The following is a 15000-nucleotide window of genomic DNA, read 5'->3' as shown; positions in this document are numbered from 1 at the left end:
ATCCAGTATCACCTACACACACACCACAGAGAACACACTGAGATTACACAATACACACACCCCTATCCAGCATCACCTACACACACACACCTATCCAGCATCACCTACACACACCAGAGAACACACTGAGATTACACAATACACACACACACCTATCCAGCATCACCTACACACACACCAGAGAACACACTGAGATTACACAATACACACACACACCTATCCAGCATCACCTACACACACACCAGAGAACACAAACTGAGATTACACAATACACACACACCTATCCAGCATCACCTACACACACACCAGACAACACACTGAGATTACACAATACACACACACCTATCCAGCATCAACTACACACACCACAGAGAACACACTGATATTACACAATACACACACCCCTATCCAGCATCACCTACACACACACCACACTGAGATTACACAATACACACACACACCTATCCAGCATCACACACACACACACACACACACACACACACACACACACACACACACACACACACACACACACACACACACACACACACACACACACACACACCACAGAGAACACAATGAGATTACACAGTACACACCCCCCTAACCAGCATCACCTACACACACACCACAGAGAACACACTGAGATTACACAATACACACACACACCTATCCAGCATCACCTACACACACACACACACACACACAACATATATTACACAATACACACACACCACAGACAACACACTGAGATTACACAATACACACACACCTATCCAGCATCACCTACACATACACACACTACAGAGAACACACACTGAGTTTAAAGAATACACACACACCTATCCAGCATCACCTACACACACACACCACAGACAACACACTGAGATTACACAATACACACACACCTATCCAGCATCACCTACACACACACACCACAGACAACACACTGAGATTACACAATACACACACACCTATCCAGCATCACCTACACACACACACAGAGAACACACACTGAGTTTGCAGAATACACACACCCTTATTCAGCATCACCTACACACACACACCACAGAGAACACACACTGAGTTTAAAGAATACACACACACCTATCCAGCATCACCTACACACACCACAGAGAACACACACTGAGTTTACAGAATACACACACACCTATCCGGCATCACCTATACACACACACACACCACAGAGAACACACACTGAGTTTACAACGATACAACTCTGATACAACTCTGATACAACTCTGATACAACTCTGATACAACTGATATAACTGATATAACTCAGATATAACTGATATAACTGATATAACTGATATAACTGATACAACTCTGATACAACTCTGATACAACTCGGATATAACTGATACAACTCGGATACAACTGATATAACTCTGATATAACTGATATAACTCAGATATAACTGATATAACTGATATAACTCAGATATAACTGATATAACTGATATAACTCAGATATAACTGATATAACTGATATAACTCAGATATAACTGATATAACTCTGATATAACTTGGATATAACTGATATAACTGATATAACTCAGATATAACTGATATAACTCAGATATAACTGATATAACTCGGATATAACTGATATAACTCAGATATAACTGATATAACTGATATAACTGATATAACTCGGATATAACTGATATAACTCAGATATAACTGATATAACTGATATAACTCAGATATAACTGATATAACTGATATAACTCAGATATAAATGATATAACTGATATCACTGATATAACTCGGATATAACTGATATAACTCGGATATAACTGATATAACTCGGATATAACTCAGATATAACTGATATAACTCGGATATAACTCAGATATAACTGATATAACTCGGATATAACTCAGATATAACTGATATAACTCAGATATAACTGTGATACTAAAGTGTATTTGGAAGGTATTCAGACCCCTTGACTTTTTCCACATTTTGTTACGTTACAGCCTTATTCTAATATTGATTAAATTGTTTTTCCCCTCATCAATCTACGCACAATATCCAATAATGACATCACAATACCCCATAATGACATCACAATACCCCATAATGACATCACAATACCCCATAATGACATCACAATATCCAATAATGACGAAGCAAAAACAGGTTTTTAGACATTTTCGCAAATGTATTAAAAATCAGCGCTCTGGAGCAGGTTTTCATCAAGGATCTCTCTGTACTTTGCTCCGTTCATCTTTCCCTCCATCCTGACTAGTCTCCCAGTCCCTGCAGGTAAAAAAACATTTCCACAGCATGATGCTGCCACCACCATGCTTCACTGTAGGGATGGAGCCAGGTCTCCTCTAGACGTGACACTTGGCATTCAGGCCAAAGAGTTCAATCTTGGTTTCATCAGACGAGAGAATCTTGTTTCTCATGGTCTGAGAGTCCTTTAGATGCCTTTTGGCAAACTCCAAGCGGGCTGTCATGTGCCTTTTACAGAGGAGTGGCTTCCATCTGGCCACTCTACCAATCAGGGCTGATTGGTGGAGTGCTGCACAGATGGTTCTCCTATCTCCACAGAGGAAATCTATCAGAGTGACCATCGGGTTCTTGGTTACCTCCCTGACCAAGGCCCTTCTTCCCCGATTGCTCAGTTTGGCCGGGCGGCCAGCCCTAGGAAGAGTCTTGGTGGTTCCAATCTTCTTCCATTTAAGAATGATGGAGGCCATTGTGTTCTTGGGGACCTTCAATGCCGCAGAAATGTTTTGGTACCCTTCCCCAGATCTGTGCCTCGACACAATCCTGTCTCTGAGCTGTGCGGACAATTCCTTCTACCACAACATGGCTTGGTTTTTACTCTGACATGCACTGTCAACTCTGGGACTTTATATAGAAAGATGTGTGCCTTTCCAAATCATGACCAATCATCTGAATTTACCACAGGTGGACTCCAATAAAGTTGTAGAAACATCTCAAGGATGATCAATGGAAACAGGATGCACCTGAGCTCAATTTTAAGCCTCATAGCAAAGGGTCTGAATACTTATGTAAATAAGATATTTCTGTTTTTTACTTTTGAATACATTTGCAAAAATTTCTAAAAAGCTTTTTTATTTTATTTAACCTTTATTTAACAAGGCAGGTCAGTTAAGAACAAATTCTTATTTACAGTGACGGCCTAGGAACAGTGGGTTAACTGCCTTGATCAGGTGCAGAACGACAGATTTTTACCTCGTCAGCTCGGGGACTCGAGCTTGCAACCTTTCAGTTACTAGTCCAACGCTCTTACCACTAGGCTACCCTGCCGCCCCATTAGTCATTATGGGCTATTGTGTGTAGATTGATGAGGATTTAGAAAAAAAAACAATTTTAGAAATGTGTAAAAAGTCAAGGGGTCTGAATACTTTCTGAAGGCACTGTAACTCTAAGGATTCACTCTGATCAGCAGTAGATGCCAGGTATTGCACGCTAGACATTTAAAGGTAATTTCCAATTGAGCCGACAAAACGCAGCGTTTACTGTGAATGCAGTCTCCGCTAAAGTGGGAACATTACCTTTAAATGGTGCATAGTGGACAAAGTGCAATCGAGGATTGAATCCTAAGCCTAAGTGATTTAAGTCAACTCAATGACTGTTTATCCTCCAACGGTCATATTCAAACTACGGACCAGGAGCCTCATCCGGTACCATACTTCCTGTGACTCTGAACGTCAGCTCATCTCATCAACAACACCACTTCCTGTGACTCTGAACGTCAGCTCATCTCATCAACAACACCACTTCCTGTGACGCTGAACGTCAGCTCATCTCATCAACAACACCACTTCCTGTGACTCTGAACATCAGCTCATCTCATCAACAACACAACTTCCTGTGACTCTGAACGTCAGCTCATCTCATCAACAACACAACTTCCCGTGACTCTGAACGTCAGCTCATCTCATCAACAACACAACTTCCTGTGACTCTGAACGTCAGCTCATCTCATCAACAACACAACTTCCTGTGACTGTGAACGTCAGCTCATCTCATCAACAACACAACCACAACAATGTCCCTGACAATAAGGTGCACAATATACTGTAAGGTCGACATGTTCCCCTTTCGCAAAGACCTCTGCACTATGAACTAACTCAAGAGGCAACCTTCTAAATAACCGGGGCTCCAATACTGAACCTCACAATTGTGTTGAATGTGGCCTGTTAAATCGCACTGTAACTAAATCTTCGGTTTTAACAAAAACTCCAACATAAATCACGCAGCAGATTACAGTGGGGCAAAAAAGTATTTAGTCAGCCACCAATTGTGCAAGTTCTCCCACTTAAAAAGATGAGAGAGGTAATTTTCATCATAGGTACACTTCAACTATGACAGTCCAAATGAGAAAAAAAATCCAGAAAATCACATTGTAGGATTTTTTATGAATTTATTAATGAACAACACCACCACAGTAGTCCATATTCACAACACCACCACAGTAGTCCATACTCACAACACCACAGTAGTCCATACTCACAACAACACAGTAGTCCATACTCACAACAACACAGTAGTCCATACTCACAACAACACAGTAGTCCATACTCACAACACCACCACAGTAGTCCTCACAACAACACCACAGTAGTCCATACTCACAACAACACAGTAGTCCAAATTCACAACAACACAGTAGTCCATACTAACAACAACACCACAGTAATCCATACTAACAACAACACAGTAGTCCATACTCACAACAACACCACAGTAGTCCATACTCACAACACCACCACAGTAGTCCATACTCACAACACCACCACAGTAGTCCATACTCACAACACCACCACAGTAGTCCATACTCACAACAACACCACAGTAGTCCATACTCACAACAACACCACAGTAGTCCATACTCACAACAACACCACAGTAGTCCATACTCACAACAACACCACAGTAGTCCATACTCACAACAACACCACAGTAGTCCATACTCACAACAACACCACAGTAGTCCATACTCACAACAACACCACAGTAGTCCATACTCACAACAACACCACAGTAGTCCATACTCACAACAACGCCACAGTAGTCCATATTCACAACAACACAGTAGTCCATACTCACAACACCACCACAGTAGTCCATACTCACAACAACACCACAGTAGTCCATACTCACAACAACACAGTAGTCCATATTCACAACAACACAGTAGTCCATACTCACAACACCACGACAGTACTCCATACTCACAACACCACAGTAGTCCATACTAACAGCAACACCACAGTAATCCATACAACAACACAGTAGTCCATACTCACAACACCACAGTAGTCCATACTCACAGCTCCACCACAGTAGTCCATACTCACAACAACACCACAGTAGTCCATACTCACAACAACACCACAGTAATCCATACTCACAACAACACCACAGTAGTCCATACTCACAACACCACCACAGTAGTCCATACTCACAACACCACCACAGTAGTCCATACTCACAACACCACAGTAGTCCATACTCACAACACCACAGTAGTCCATACTCACAACACCACAGTAGTCCATACTCACAGCTCCACCACAGTAGTCCATACTCACAACAACACCACAGTAGTCCATACTCACAACAACACCACAGTAGTCCATACTCACAACAACACCACAGTAGTCCATACTCACAACACCACCACAGTAGTCCATACTCACAACACCACCACAGTAGTCCATACTCACAACACCACAGTAGTCCATACTCACAACACCACAGTAGTCCATACTCACAACACCACAGTAGTCCATACTCACAACACCACAGTAGTCCATATTCACAACTCCACCACAGTAGTCCATATTCACAACACCACCACAGTAGTCCATACTCACAACAACACCACAGTAGTCCATATTCACAACTCCACCACAGTAGTCCATACTCACAACAACACCACAGTAGTCCATACTCACAACACCACAGTAGTCCATATTCACAACTCCACCACAGTAGTCCATACTCACAACACCACAACCTTTTCTCCCTCGGTGATGCTGTGTTTACAGAGACGATCAGAAACTCAGCTATGCTATTGTTATTATAATAGACAATGGTTGGATTGCATCTTACAGCACACTGCACTCCTGTGACATCTCACGTTTCACAGAGACTCATGTTCATTCTACTCACTCTATCGATTGTTTACCTGCTGGGGATAAATATTCCACAGATCTAGGACCAGCTCACCAGCCTCAAACACTAACCTTAACCATTAACCATTCTAATAGAATATCTCTCCTCTCTCTGTCCCATGATCATGTGACCAGTGAGCAAGGTCATGTGATGTGACATTCCACATTCCATGTGATCCCCGGTGACCTAGTTGACATGGTGCCCAGCTACAGCGGAATCCAGCTCGCCCGGTGACTGTTACTAGGTTACGCAGCGGTGGGGTGGCAGGCTTTCCTGAGTTCAGGGAGTGCATTGTGTTGATATTGATGCTGAGGATTAACAAAAGTAACACGTTAAATTACTTTAAAGTAACACGGTATATTACTATAAAGTATTGCGTTATATTACTATATAGTATTGCGTTATATTACTATAAAGTAACACGTTATATTACTATAAAGTATTGTGTTATATTACTATATAGTATTGTGTTATATTACTATAAAGTAACACGGTATATTACTATAAAGTATTGCGTTATATTACTATATAGTATTGCGTTATATTACTATAAAGTAACACGTTATATTACTATAAAGTAACACGTTATATTACTATAAAGTATTGTGTTATATTACTATAAAGTAAGGTGTTATATTACTATAAAGTAACATGTTATAATACTATAAAGTAACATGTTATATTACTATAAAGAAACATGTTATATTACTATAAAGTATTGCGTTATATTACTATAAAGTAAGGTGTTATATTACTATAAAGTATTGCGTTATATTACTATAAAGTAAGGTGTTATATTACTATAAAGTATTGCGTTATATTACTATAAAGTAAGGTGTTATATTACTATAAAGTATTGTGTTATATTACTATAAAGTATTGTGTTATATTACTATAAAGTATTGTGTTATATTACTATAAAGTATTGTGTTATATTACTATAAAGTATTGTGTTATATTACTATAAAGTATTGTGTTATATTACTATAAAGTATTGTGTTATATTACTATAAAGTATTGTGTTATATTACTATAAAGTATTGTGTTATATTACTATAAAGAAACATGTTATATTACTATATGTAGGACTAATGGAAGCTACATCTACTGTAGGACTAATGGAAGCTCCATCTACTGTAGGACTAATGGAAGCTCCATCTACTGTAGGACTAATGGAAGCTCCATCTACTGTAGGACTAATGGAAGCTACATGTACTGTAGGACTAATGGAAGCTACATCTACTGTAGGACTAATGGAAGCTACATCTACTGTAGGACTAATGGAAGCTACATCTACTGTAGGACTAATGGAATCTACATCTACTGTCGGACTAATGGAAGCCACATCTACTGTAGGACTAATGGAAGCTACATCTACTGTCGGACTAATGGAAGCCACATCTACTGTAGGACTAATGGAAGCTACATCTACTGTAGGACTAATGGAAGCTCCATCTACTGTAGGACTAATGGAAGCTCCATCTACTGTAGGACTAATGGAAGCTCCATCTACTGTAGGACTAATGGAAGCTACATCTACTGTAGGACTAATGGAAGCTCCATCTACTGTAGGACTAATGGAAGCTCCATCTACTGTAGGACTAATGGAAGCTCCATCTACTGTAGGACTAATGGAAGCTACATCTACTGTAGGACTAATGGAAGCTACATCTACTGTAGGACTAATGGAAGCTACATGTACTGTAGGACTAATGGAAGCTACATCTACTGTAGGACTAATGGAAGCTAAATGTACTGTAAGACTAATGGAAGCTACATCTACTGTAGGACTAATGGAAGCTACATCTACTGTAGGACTAATGGAAGCTACATCTACTGTAGGACTAATGGAAGTTACATGTACTGTAGGACTAATGAAAGCTCCATCTACTGTCGGACTAATGGAAGCCACATCTACTGTAGGACTAATGGAAGCTACATCTACTGTAGGACTAATGGAAGCTCCATCTACTGTAGGACTAATGGAAGCTACATCTACTGTAGGACTAATGGAAGCTACATCTACTGTAGGACTAATAGAAGCTACATCTACTGTAGGACTAATGGAAGCTCCATCTACTGTAGGACTAATGGAAGCTACATCTACTGTAGGACTAATGGACGCTACATCTACTGTAGGACTAATGGAAGCTACATGTACTGTAGGACTAATGGAAGCTACATCTACTGTAGGACTAATGGAAGCTCCATCTACTGTAGGACTAATGGAAGCTACATCTACTGTAGGACTAATGGAAGCTACATCTACTGTAGGACTAATGGAAGCTACATGTACTGTAGGACTAATGGAAGCTACATCTACTGTAGGACTAATGGAAGCTACATGTACTGTAGGACTAATGGAAGCTACATGTACTGTAGGACTAATGGAAGCTACATCTACTGTAGGACTAATGGAAGCTACATGTACTGTAAGACTAATGGAAGCTACATCTACTGTAGGACTAATGGAAGCTACATCTACTGTAGGACTAATGGAAGCTACATCTACTGTAGGACTAATGGAAGCTACATCTACTGTAGGACTAATGGAAGCTCCATGTACTGTAGGACTAATGGAAGCTCCATCTACTGTAGGACTAATGGAAGCTACATCTACTGTAGGACTAATGGGAGCTCCATCTACTGTAGGACTAATGGAAGCTCCATCTACTGTAGGACTAATGGAAGCTACATCTACTGTAGGACTAATGGAAGCTCCATCTACTGTAGGACTAATGGAAGCTCCATCTACTGTAGGACTAATGGAAGCTCCATCTACTGTAGGACTAATGGAAGCTACATGTACTGTCGGACTAATGGAAGCTCCATCTACTGTAGGACACATTGAGTACACATTGTTGATTCCCGCTGGGGTCATCCATATGAAATAGCATGCACACACTACACGCTTTTTCCCTCAGGGTCTCTCGGACGTTTCACAGTTTCACTGTAGCCCTGAACTAGCTCACTTGATTGAAGTAGTCAAGGGCTTGATGATTAGTTGATGATTCGTTTATGATTAGTTGATGATTAGTTGACCAGTTGAATCAGCTGCTAGCTGTGGAATAGTTTAAATCCATGGACAGGCTTGTCCCCAAGGAGAGGTTGTAGAAAGGCTGTGCTAAATGGCATGTTTGTGTTCACATGACTGTAACTATATAAGAACCCTCCGTGCCCGGCATCCTACCCCCACCTTCCCTATCCTACCACCAGGACCCCCTCAACCCCCTGGGACCCTTGCCTACCACAGCTTCTCTCCTGGGTCCAGACCTGGAGTCACAGCCCCCTGACGGCCCTCAACCCCATGGGACCCTTGCCTACCACAGCTTCTCTCCTGGGTCCAGACCTGGAGTCACAGCCCCCTGACGGCCCTCAACCCCCTGGGACCCTTGCCCACCACAGCTTCTCTCCTGGGACCCTTGCCCACCACAGCTTCTCCCCTGGGTCCCTTGCCCACCACAGCTTCTCTCCTGGGTCCCTTGCCCACCGCAGCTTCTCTCCTGGGACCCTTGCCTACCACAGCTTCTCTCCTGGGACCCTTGCCCACCACAGCTTCTCTCCTGGGACCCTTGCCCACCTCAGCTTCTCTCCTGGGACCCTTGCCTACCACAGCTTCTCTCCTGGGACCCTTGCCCACCACAGCTTCTCTCCTGGGACCCTTGCCCACCACAGCTTCTCTCCTGGGACCCTTGCCTACCACAGCTTCTCTCCTGGGACCCTTGCCCACCACAGCTTCTCTCCTGGGACCCTTGCCTACCGCAGCTTCTCTCCTGGGACCCTTGCCTACCACAGCTTCTCTCCTGGGTTCAGACCTGGAGTCACAGCCCGCTGACGGCCCTCAACCCCCTGGGACCCTTGCCTACCACAGCTTCTGTCCTGGGACCCTTGCCTACCACAGCTTCTCTCCTGGGACCCTTGCCCACCGCAGCTTCTCTCCTGGGTCCAGACCTGGACCACAGCCCGCTGACAGTAAATACAGTGGGGGGAAACAGTATTTAGTCAGCCACCAATTGTGCAAGTTCTCCCACTTAAAAAGATGAGAGAGGCCTGTAATTTCCATCATGGGTACAGTTCAACTATGACAGACAAAATGAGGGAAAGAAAATCCAGAAAACCACATTGTAGGATTTTTTAAATGAATTTATTTGTACCTATGATGAAAATTACAGGCCTCTCTCATCTTTTTAAGTAGGAGAACTTGCACAATTGGTGGCTGACTAAATACGTTTTTTTGCCCCCCACTGTATATATATATATATGACAATGACTCACCTCCAGGCCTGCGTCTGTAATGGTGGACCTCTTCAGACTGACCGACTTCACCCCCTTCTTGGACAAGGGGTAGTTATCAATGAACTCACAGATGTCCAGGTCTGAAACTCCCACCAGACAGAACGCCTGGAACCCCCTGAGAGCGAAGGCCTGCAGGCTGACAAACTCCTTGTCTCCGCCGGGGAGCAGGGCGTACAGCTCCTTGGCGTGGAGGATGGGCGTGACACCCTCCCAGAACTTAGACTGGTACAGCACTTTCCTCCAGGTCCTACACACCTGGGCCAGGACACACTTCTCAGCCGTGGTGAAATACCACAGCAGCCTGTTGAGCAGCTTCTCATCCAGGGCCAGCTGGCGCTCCAGGGGCGGCAGAAGGGCCAGAGGCAGGGTGAGGGGAAGGTGAGGCTTGGGGAAGGTGAGGGGGACCTGGCGCAGCGGGGGTTTGAGGGCCATCAGGGGGCTGTGGTCCAGGTCTGGACCCAGGAGAGAGGGACCCAGGGGGTTGAGGGGGTCCAGGTGGTAGGGTAGGGAAGGCGGGGGTAGGATGCCGGGCACGGAGGAGGACTGGCACAGGCGGTTCTTGGCGGCGGGCGTGCCCTTGGTGATGCTGGCGCTGCCCAAACCGTTGGGCTGAGGGGGGAGCTTGACCATGCCGTTCCTCGGGACACACGGAGACTTGAGCTCGCTGGGGGTCGACATGTTCAACATTGGGAACCTAGGAGGAGGGAGAAAGAATTAATACATGGTAAATTGGATCAGAGAGAGAGAGGGGGGGGGGGGGGGGGGGGGGGGGGGTAGTGATCTGGCCCTCATACCATCATTGGCTACCTAATCATCGCCGGCTTCCAATTGGCTCATTCATCTCATTCATCTCCCCTTCCACTATTCACCAGGTTGTTGCTGTGACTGAGAATGTGTTGTCAGTCAACTTACCTGGTTAAATAAAACATCTATTTAACACATCGTCTATGGACCTGCCTGTCTGTCACTCAAGGGACTGAGTAGATAAACACCACTGGGCAGTTCTTATGTAGATAGCTGAGCCGCAGACTACTGTGTTTCCCAAAAACCTGCGTGCTTGATGTTGGAGAGCCTCGCTCTTATGTACAATATAGCCTGCACAGAAACAGACACGATTTCTGGGCAAACAAAGCATTATTTTTCGTTTGAATAATTCACAGAACACTTGGCGACACTCCCTTGGCAGGCTTGCACTGGAAATAGAACAGAGCGGTTGTTTATAGTGGCAGAGGCCTATATCTAAGCAAGCATCCCTACTAGGCTAGCCTACAATATTACGTAATGCCGATGGCACAGTAGCACAGCAGTAAGTTACAATAGGACCTGTTTACTCTGAATAAAGATACCAAGGCCAAACATAAACAGTTTAAATCGATGGCCGACGCTGAGAGGTGTAACGTTTGCGCCTGATCAACAATCATCGCAGATAAACTCTATGCATTCTTCATTGTCAAAACCTTCAGATGCAGTCGGCATCATTATTCATATCGACAAAATATACAATTAATAGCATTCCCGTCATCAAATAGTGTCTATGACTGCCGACAGTAACCCAGGCTATAGGCTTCACCATCAGACGTTAGCCTTGGGCTTTTACAAACGGATCGAATATTAAACCCATTTCACTCTGCTTGTGATCGGTCCAATATTCGGTCTGTGCTGCACGCAACACATATCAGTGTAATAGAGCTGAACCGGGAATAAGCGATGCGGCAGCAGAACAGCTAACCGAAGGAAGGGATGGCTATTCTCCCGTCCCTTCTCGTCCTCTCTCTCTCTCTCTCCCTCCCTCCCGCTCTCTCGCACCGCTAAACAAAAAAAAAATACCATTGCAGTGCTCCGGCCAGCATGAATCTGCATTGCACTGCTCTTACCTTTAAACTGAACCCCGTCACCTCCCCCGGTTGACCCGAAGCCTCGCAAGTCTTTCACCAAACGGAGCTCTATTTTATCGCCCGCATCACCATACTACCAGCAGCATCCACAGGGAATGGCGGAGAGCGGGGGATGTTATTGAATTGTTGTAGCTACGACGCGATGCGAATCGTTTGAAAGGTGCATCATTTTGTATCGGTAGCGACGAGGACAGAATAAGAGGGAATATGCGTGAAATCGGGACGATGTGTTGTCCGGTGTTGTTTGTTTCATCGGCGCATCATTCCACGGTGTCAGCGGATATAACTATGTGGTGCGTTCGAATCAGTGTCGGAGAGAGAGAGAGAGAGGGAACGAGAACCCTGTAAATAGAAACCAACATGACATCGCCTGGCTCACTGACATCAGCGGAACTCAACAGAGGAGGAGAGGAAGAGAGGAGGCTGAGGCGGTACTCTCTCTCTCTCTCTCTCTTTCGTTCTCTCTCTCTCAATTCAATTTCAGTTCAACATGTTTCCCATGCTTTATTGGCAACATGTGTTTACATTGCCTGAGCAATTGAATTGAACAAAAATGAGAAAAATAGAAAAAAAAAAGAAATCAACAGTAAACATTTCACTCCAAAATGTTCGAAAAAGATCAAGACATTTCAAGTGTTATTATATTATCAGTAATGTTTTAGCAATGTGCAAATAGTTATAGTACAAATAGTAGGGGAAGATAAATAAACAGATTCATATTGGTGGTATTTACTCTCTCTCTCTCTCTCTCTCTCTCTCTGTCTCTCTCTCTCTCTCTCTCTTTCTATCTCTCTCCCCCATCTCTCTTTCTCTCTCTCTCTGTCTCTCTCTGTCTCTCTCCCTCTCTCTGTCTCTCTCTTTCTCTCTCTCTCCCCCATCTCTCTTTCTCTCTCTCTCTGTCTCTCTCTGTCTCTCTCCCTCTCTCTGTCTCTCTCTTTCTCTCTCTCCCCCCCATCTCTCTTTCTCTCTCTCTCTCTGTCTCTCTCTGTCTCTCTCCCTCTCTCTGTCTCTCTGTCTCTGTCTCTCTCCCTCTCTCTCTCCCCCCCCACCCCCATCTGTCTCTCTCCCCATCTCTCTTTCTCTCGCTCAAAGGAGCCCGGGGTGCACCAAACACCCCAACAACAAATCATTCAAATCACCCCCACTGAACGACTCATTACCCTAACCTATACTGCACTGAACGACTCATTACCCTAACCTATACTGCACTGAATGACTCATAACCCTAACCTATACTGCACTGAACGACTCATAACCCTAACCTACACTGCACTGAACGACTCATAACCCTAACCTATACTGCACTGAACGACTCATTACCCTAACCTACACTGCACTGTGGTCTAACATGAAGAGACATCCGTCCAACTGTACACAAGGTCCAACAGAAATGTGACTTTACTTTAGCCTACCATTTCCTCTGAAAGACACATACACATAGGCCTACAGCCTACTAATAATGATTGCCATTGCCTCTATTTGACTGTCTGGCAAAAATAAGCCTATATATTCTGTTAAAAGCCTGCCTGCCAGTCTAGCTGCCTGTCTGGCCTGTACATGTAGGCACTCAGCCAAATACAGTATGATTTTCATTGGCATTGCTACGGAATGGCCTGCAACATGTATCACACCGCAATAACTAACTACATGTTTACCAGCAAGGGAAGTGAACGATTTGGATCCACAGAGTAGATCTATTACTGACTATCAACTCATAACACATCTCAAAACACAGAGTAGATATATTACTGTCTATCAACTCAAAACACAGAGTAGATCTATTACTGAGTATCAACTCATAGCACATCTCAAAACACAGAGTAGATCTATTACTGACTATCAACTGAAAACACAGAGTAGATCTATTACTGAGTATCAACTCATAACCCATCTCAAACACAGAGTAGATCTATTACTGAGTATCAACTCATAACACAGAGTAGATCTATTACTGACTATCAACTCATAACACATCTCAAACACAGAGTAGATCTATTACTGAGTATCAACTCATAACACAGAGTAGATCTATTACTGAGTATCAACTCATAACACAGAGTAGATATATTACTGACTATCAACTCATAACCCATCTCAAACACAGAGTAGATCTATTACTGATTATCAACTCATAACCCATCTCAAAACACAGAGTAGATCTATTACTGAGTATCAACTCATAACACAGAGTAGATCTATTACTGAGTATCAACTCATAACCCATCTCAAACACAGAGTAGATCTATTACTGAGTATCAACTCATAGCACATCTCAAAACACAGAGTAGATCTATTACTGACTATCAACTGAAAACACAGAGTAGATCTATTACTGAGTATCAACTCATAGCACATCTCAACACAGAGTAGATCTATTACTGACTATCAACTCATAACCCATCTCAAACACAGAGTAGATCTATTACTGAGTATCAACTCATAACACAGAGTAGATCTATTACTGACTATCAACTCATAACCCATCTCAAACACAGAGTAGATCTATTACTGAGTATCAACTCATAACACAGAGTAGATCTATTACTGAGTATCAACTCATAACACAGAGTAGATCTATTACTGAGTATCAACTCATAACCCATCTCAAACACAGAGTAGATC

General features: G+C 43.3%; 1 protein-coding gene across 3 annotated transcripts in view; it reads right to left on the bottom strand.

Moving 5' to 3' along the window:
• LOC110487560 (F-box and leucine-rich repeat protein 16) overlaps positions 1-15000 on the bottom strand; it is a 53035-nt gene that overhangs the window by 12970 nt on the left and 25065 nt on the right. For 2 of the 3 annotated variants that reach the window (XM_036942103.1, XM_036942105.1), the window contains exon 2: positions 10463-11177. In XM_036942103.1, the coding sequence (XP_036797998.1) occupies positions 10463-11170 (708 nt within the window). In that variant the 5' untranslated portion in view covers positions 11171-11177. Of the gene's footprint in view, positions 1-10462; positions 11178-12357; positions 13005-15000 lie in introns of those variants that run through there. The other variant, XM_036942104.1, reaches the window with a different exon arrangement.

The sequence above is a fragment of the Oncorhynchus mykiss genome, chromosome 13, assembly GCF_013265735.2.
Source record: "Oncorhynchus mykiss isolate Arlee chromosome 13, USDA_OmykA_1.1, whole genome shotgun sequence".
NCBI lineage: Eukaryota > Metazoa > Chordata > Actinopteri > Salmoniformes > Salmonidae > Oncorhynchus > Oncorhynchus mykiss.
This window is presented reverse-complemented; position numbering and strand designations above follow the sequence as displayed.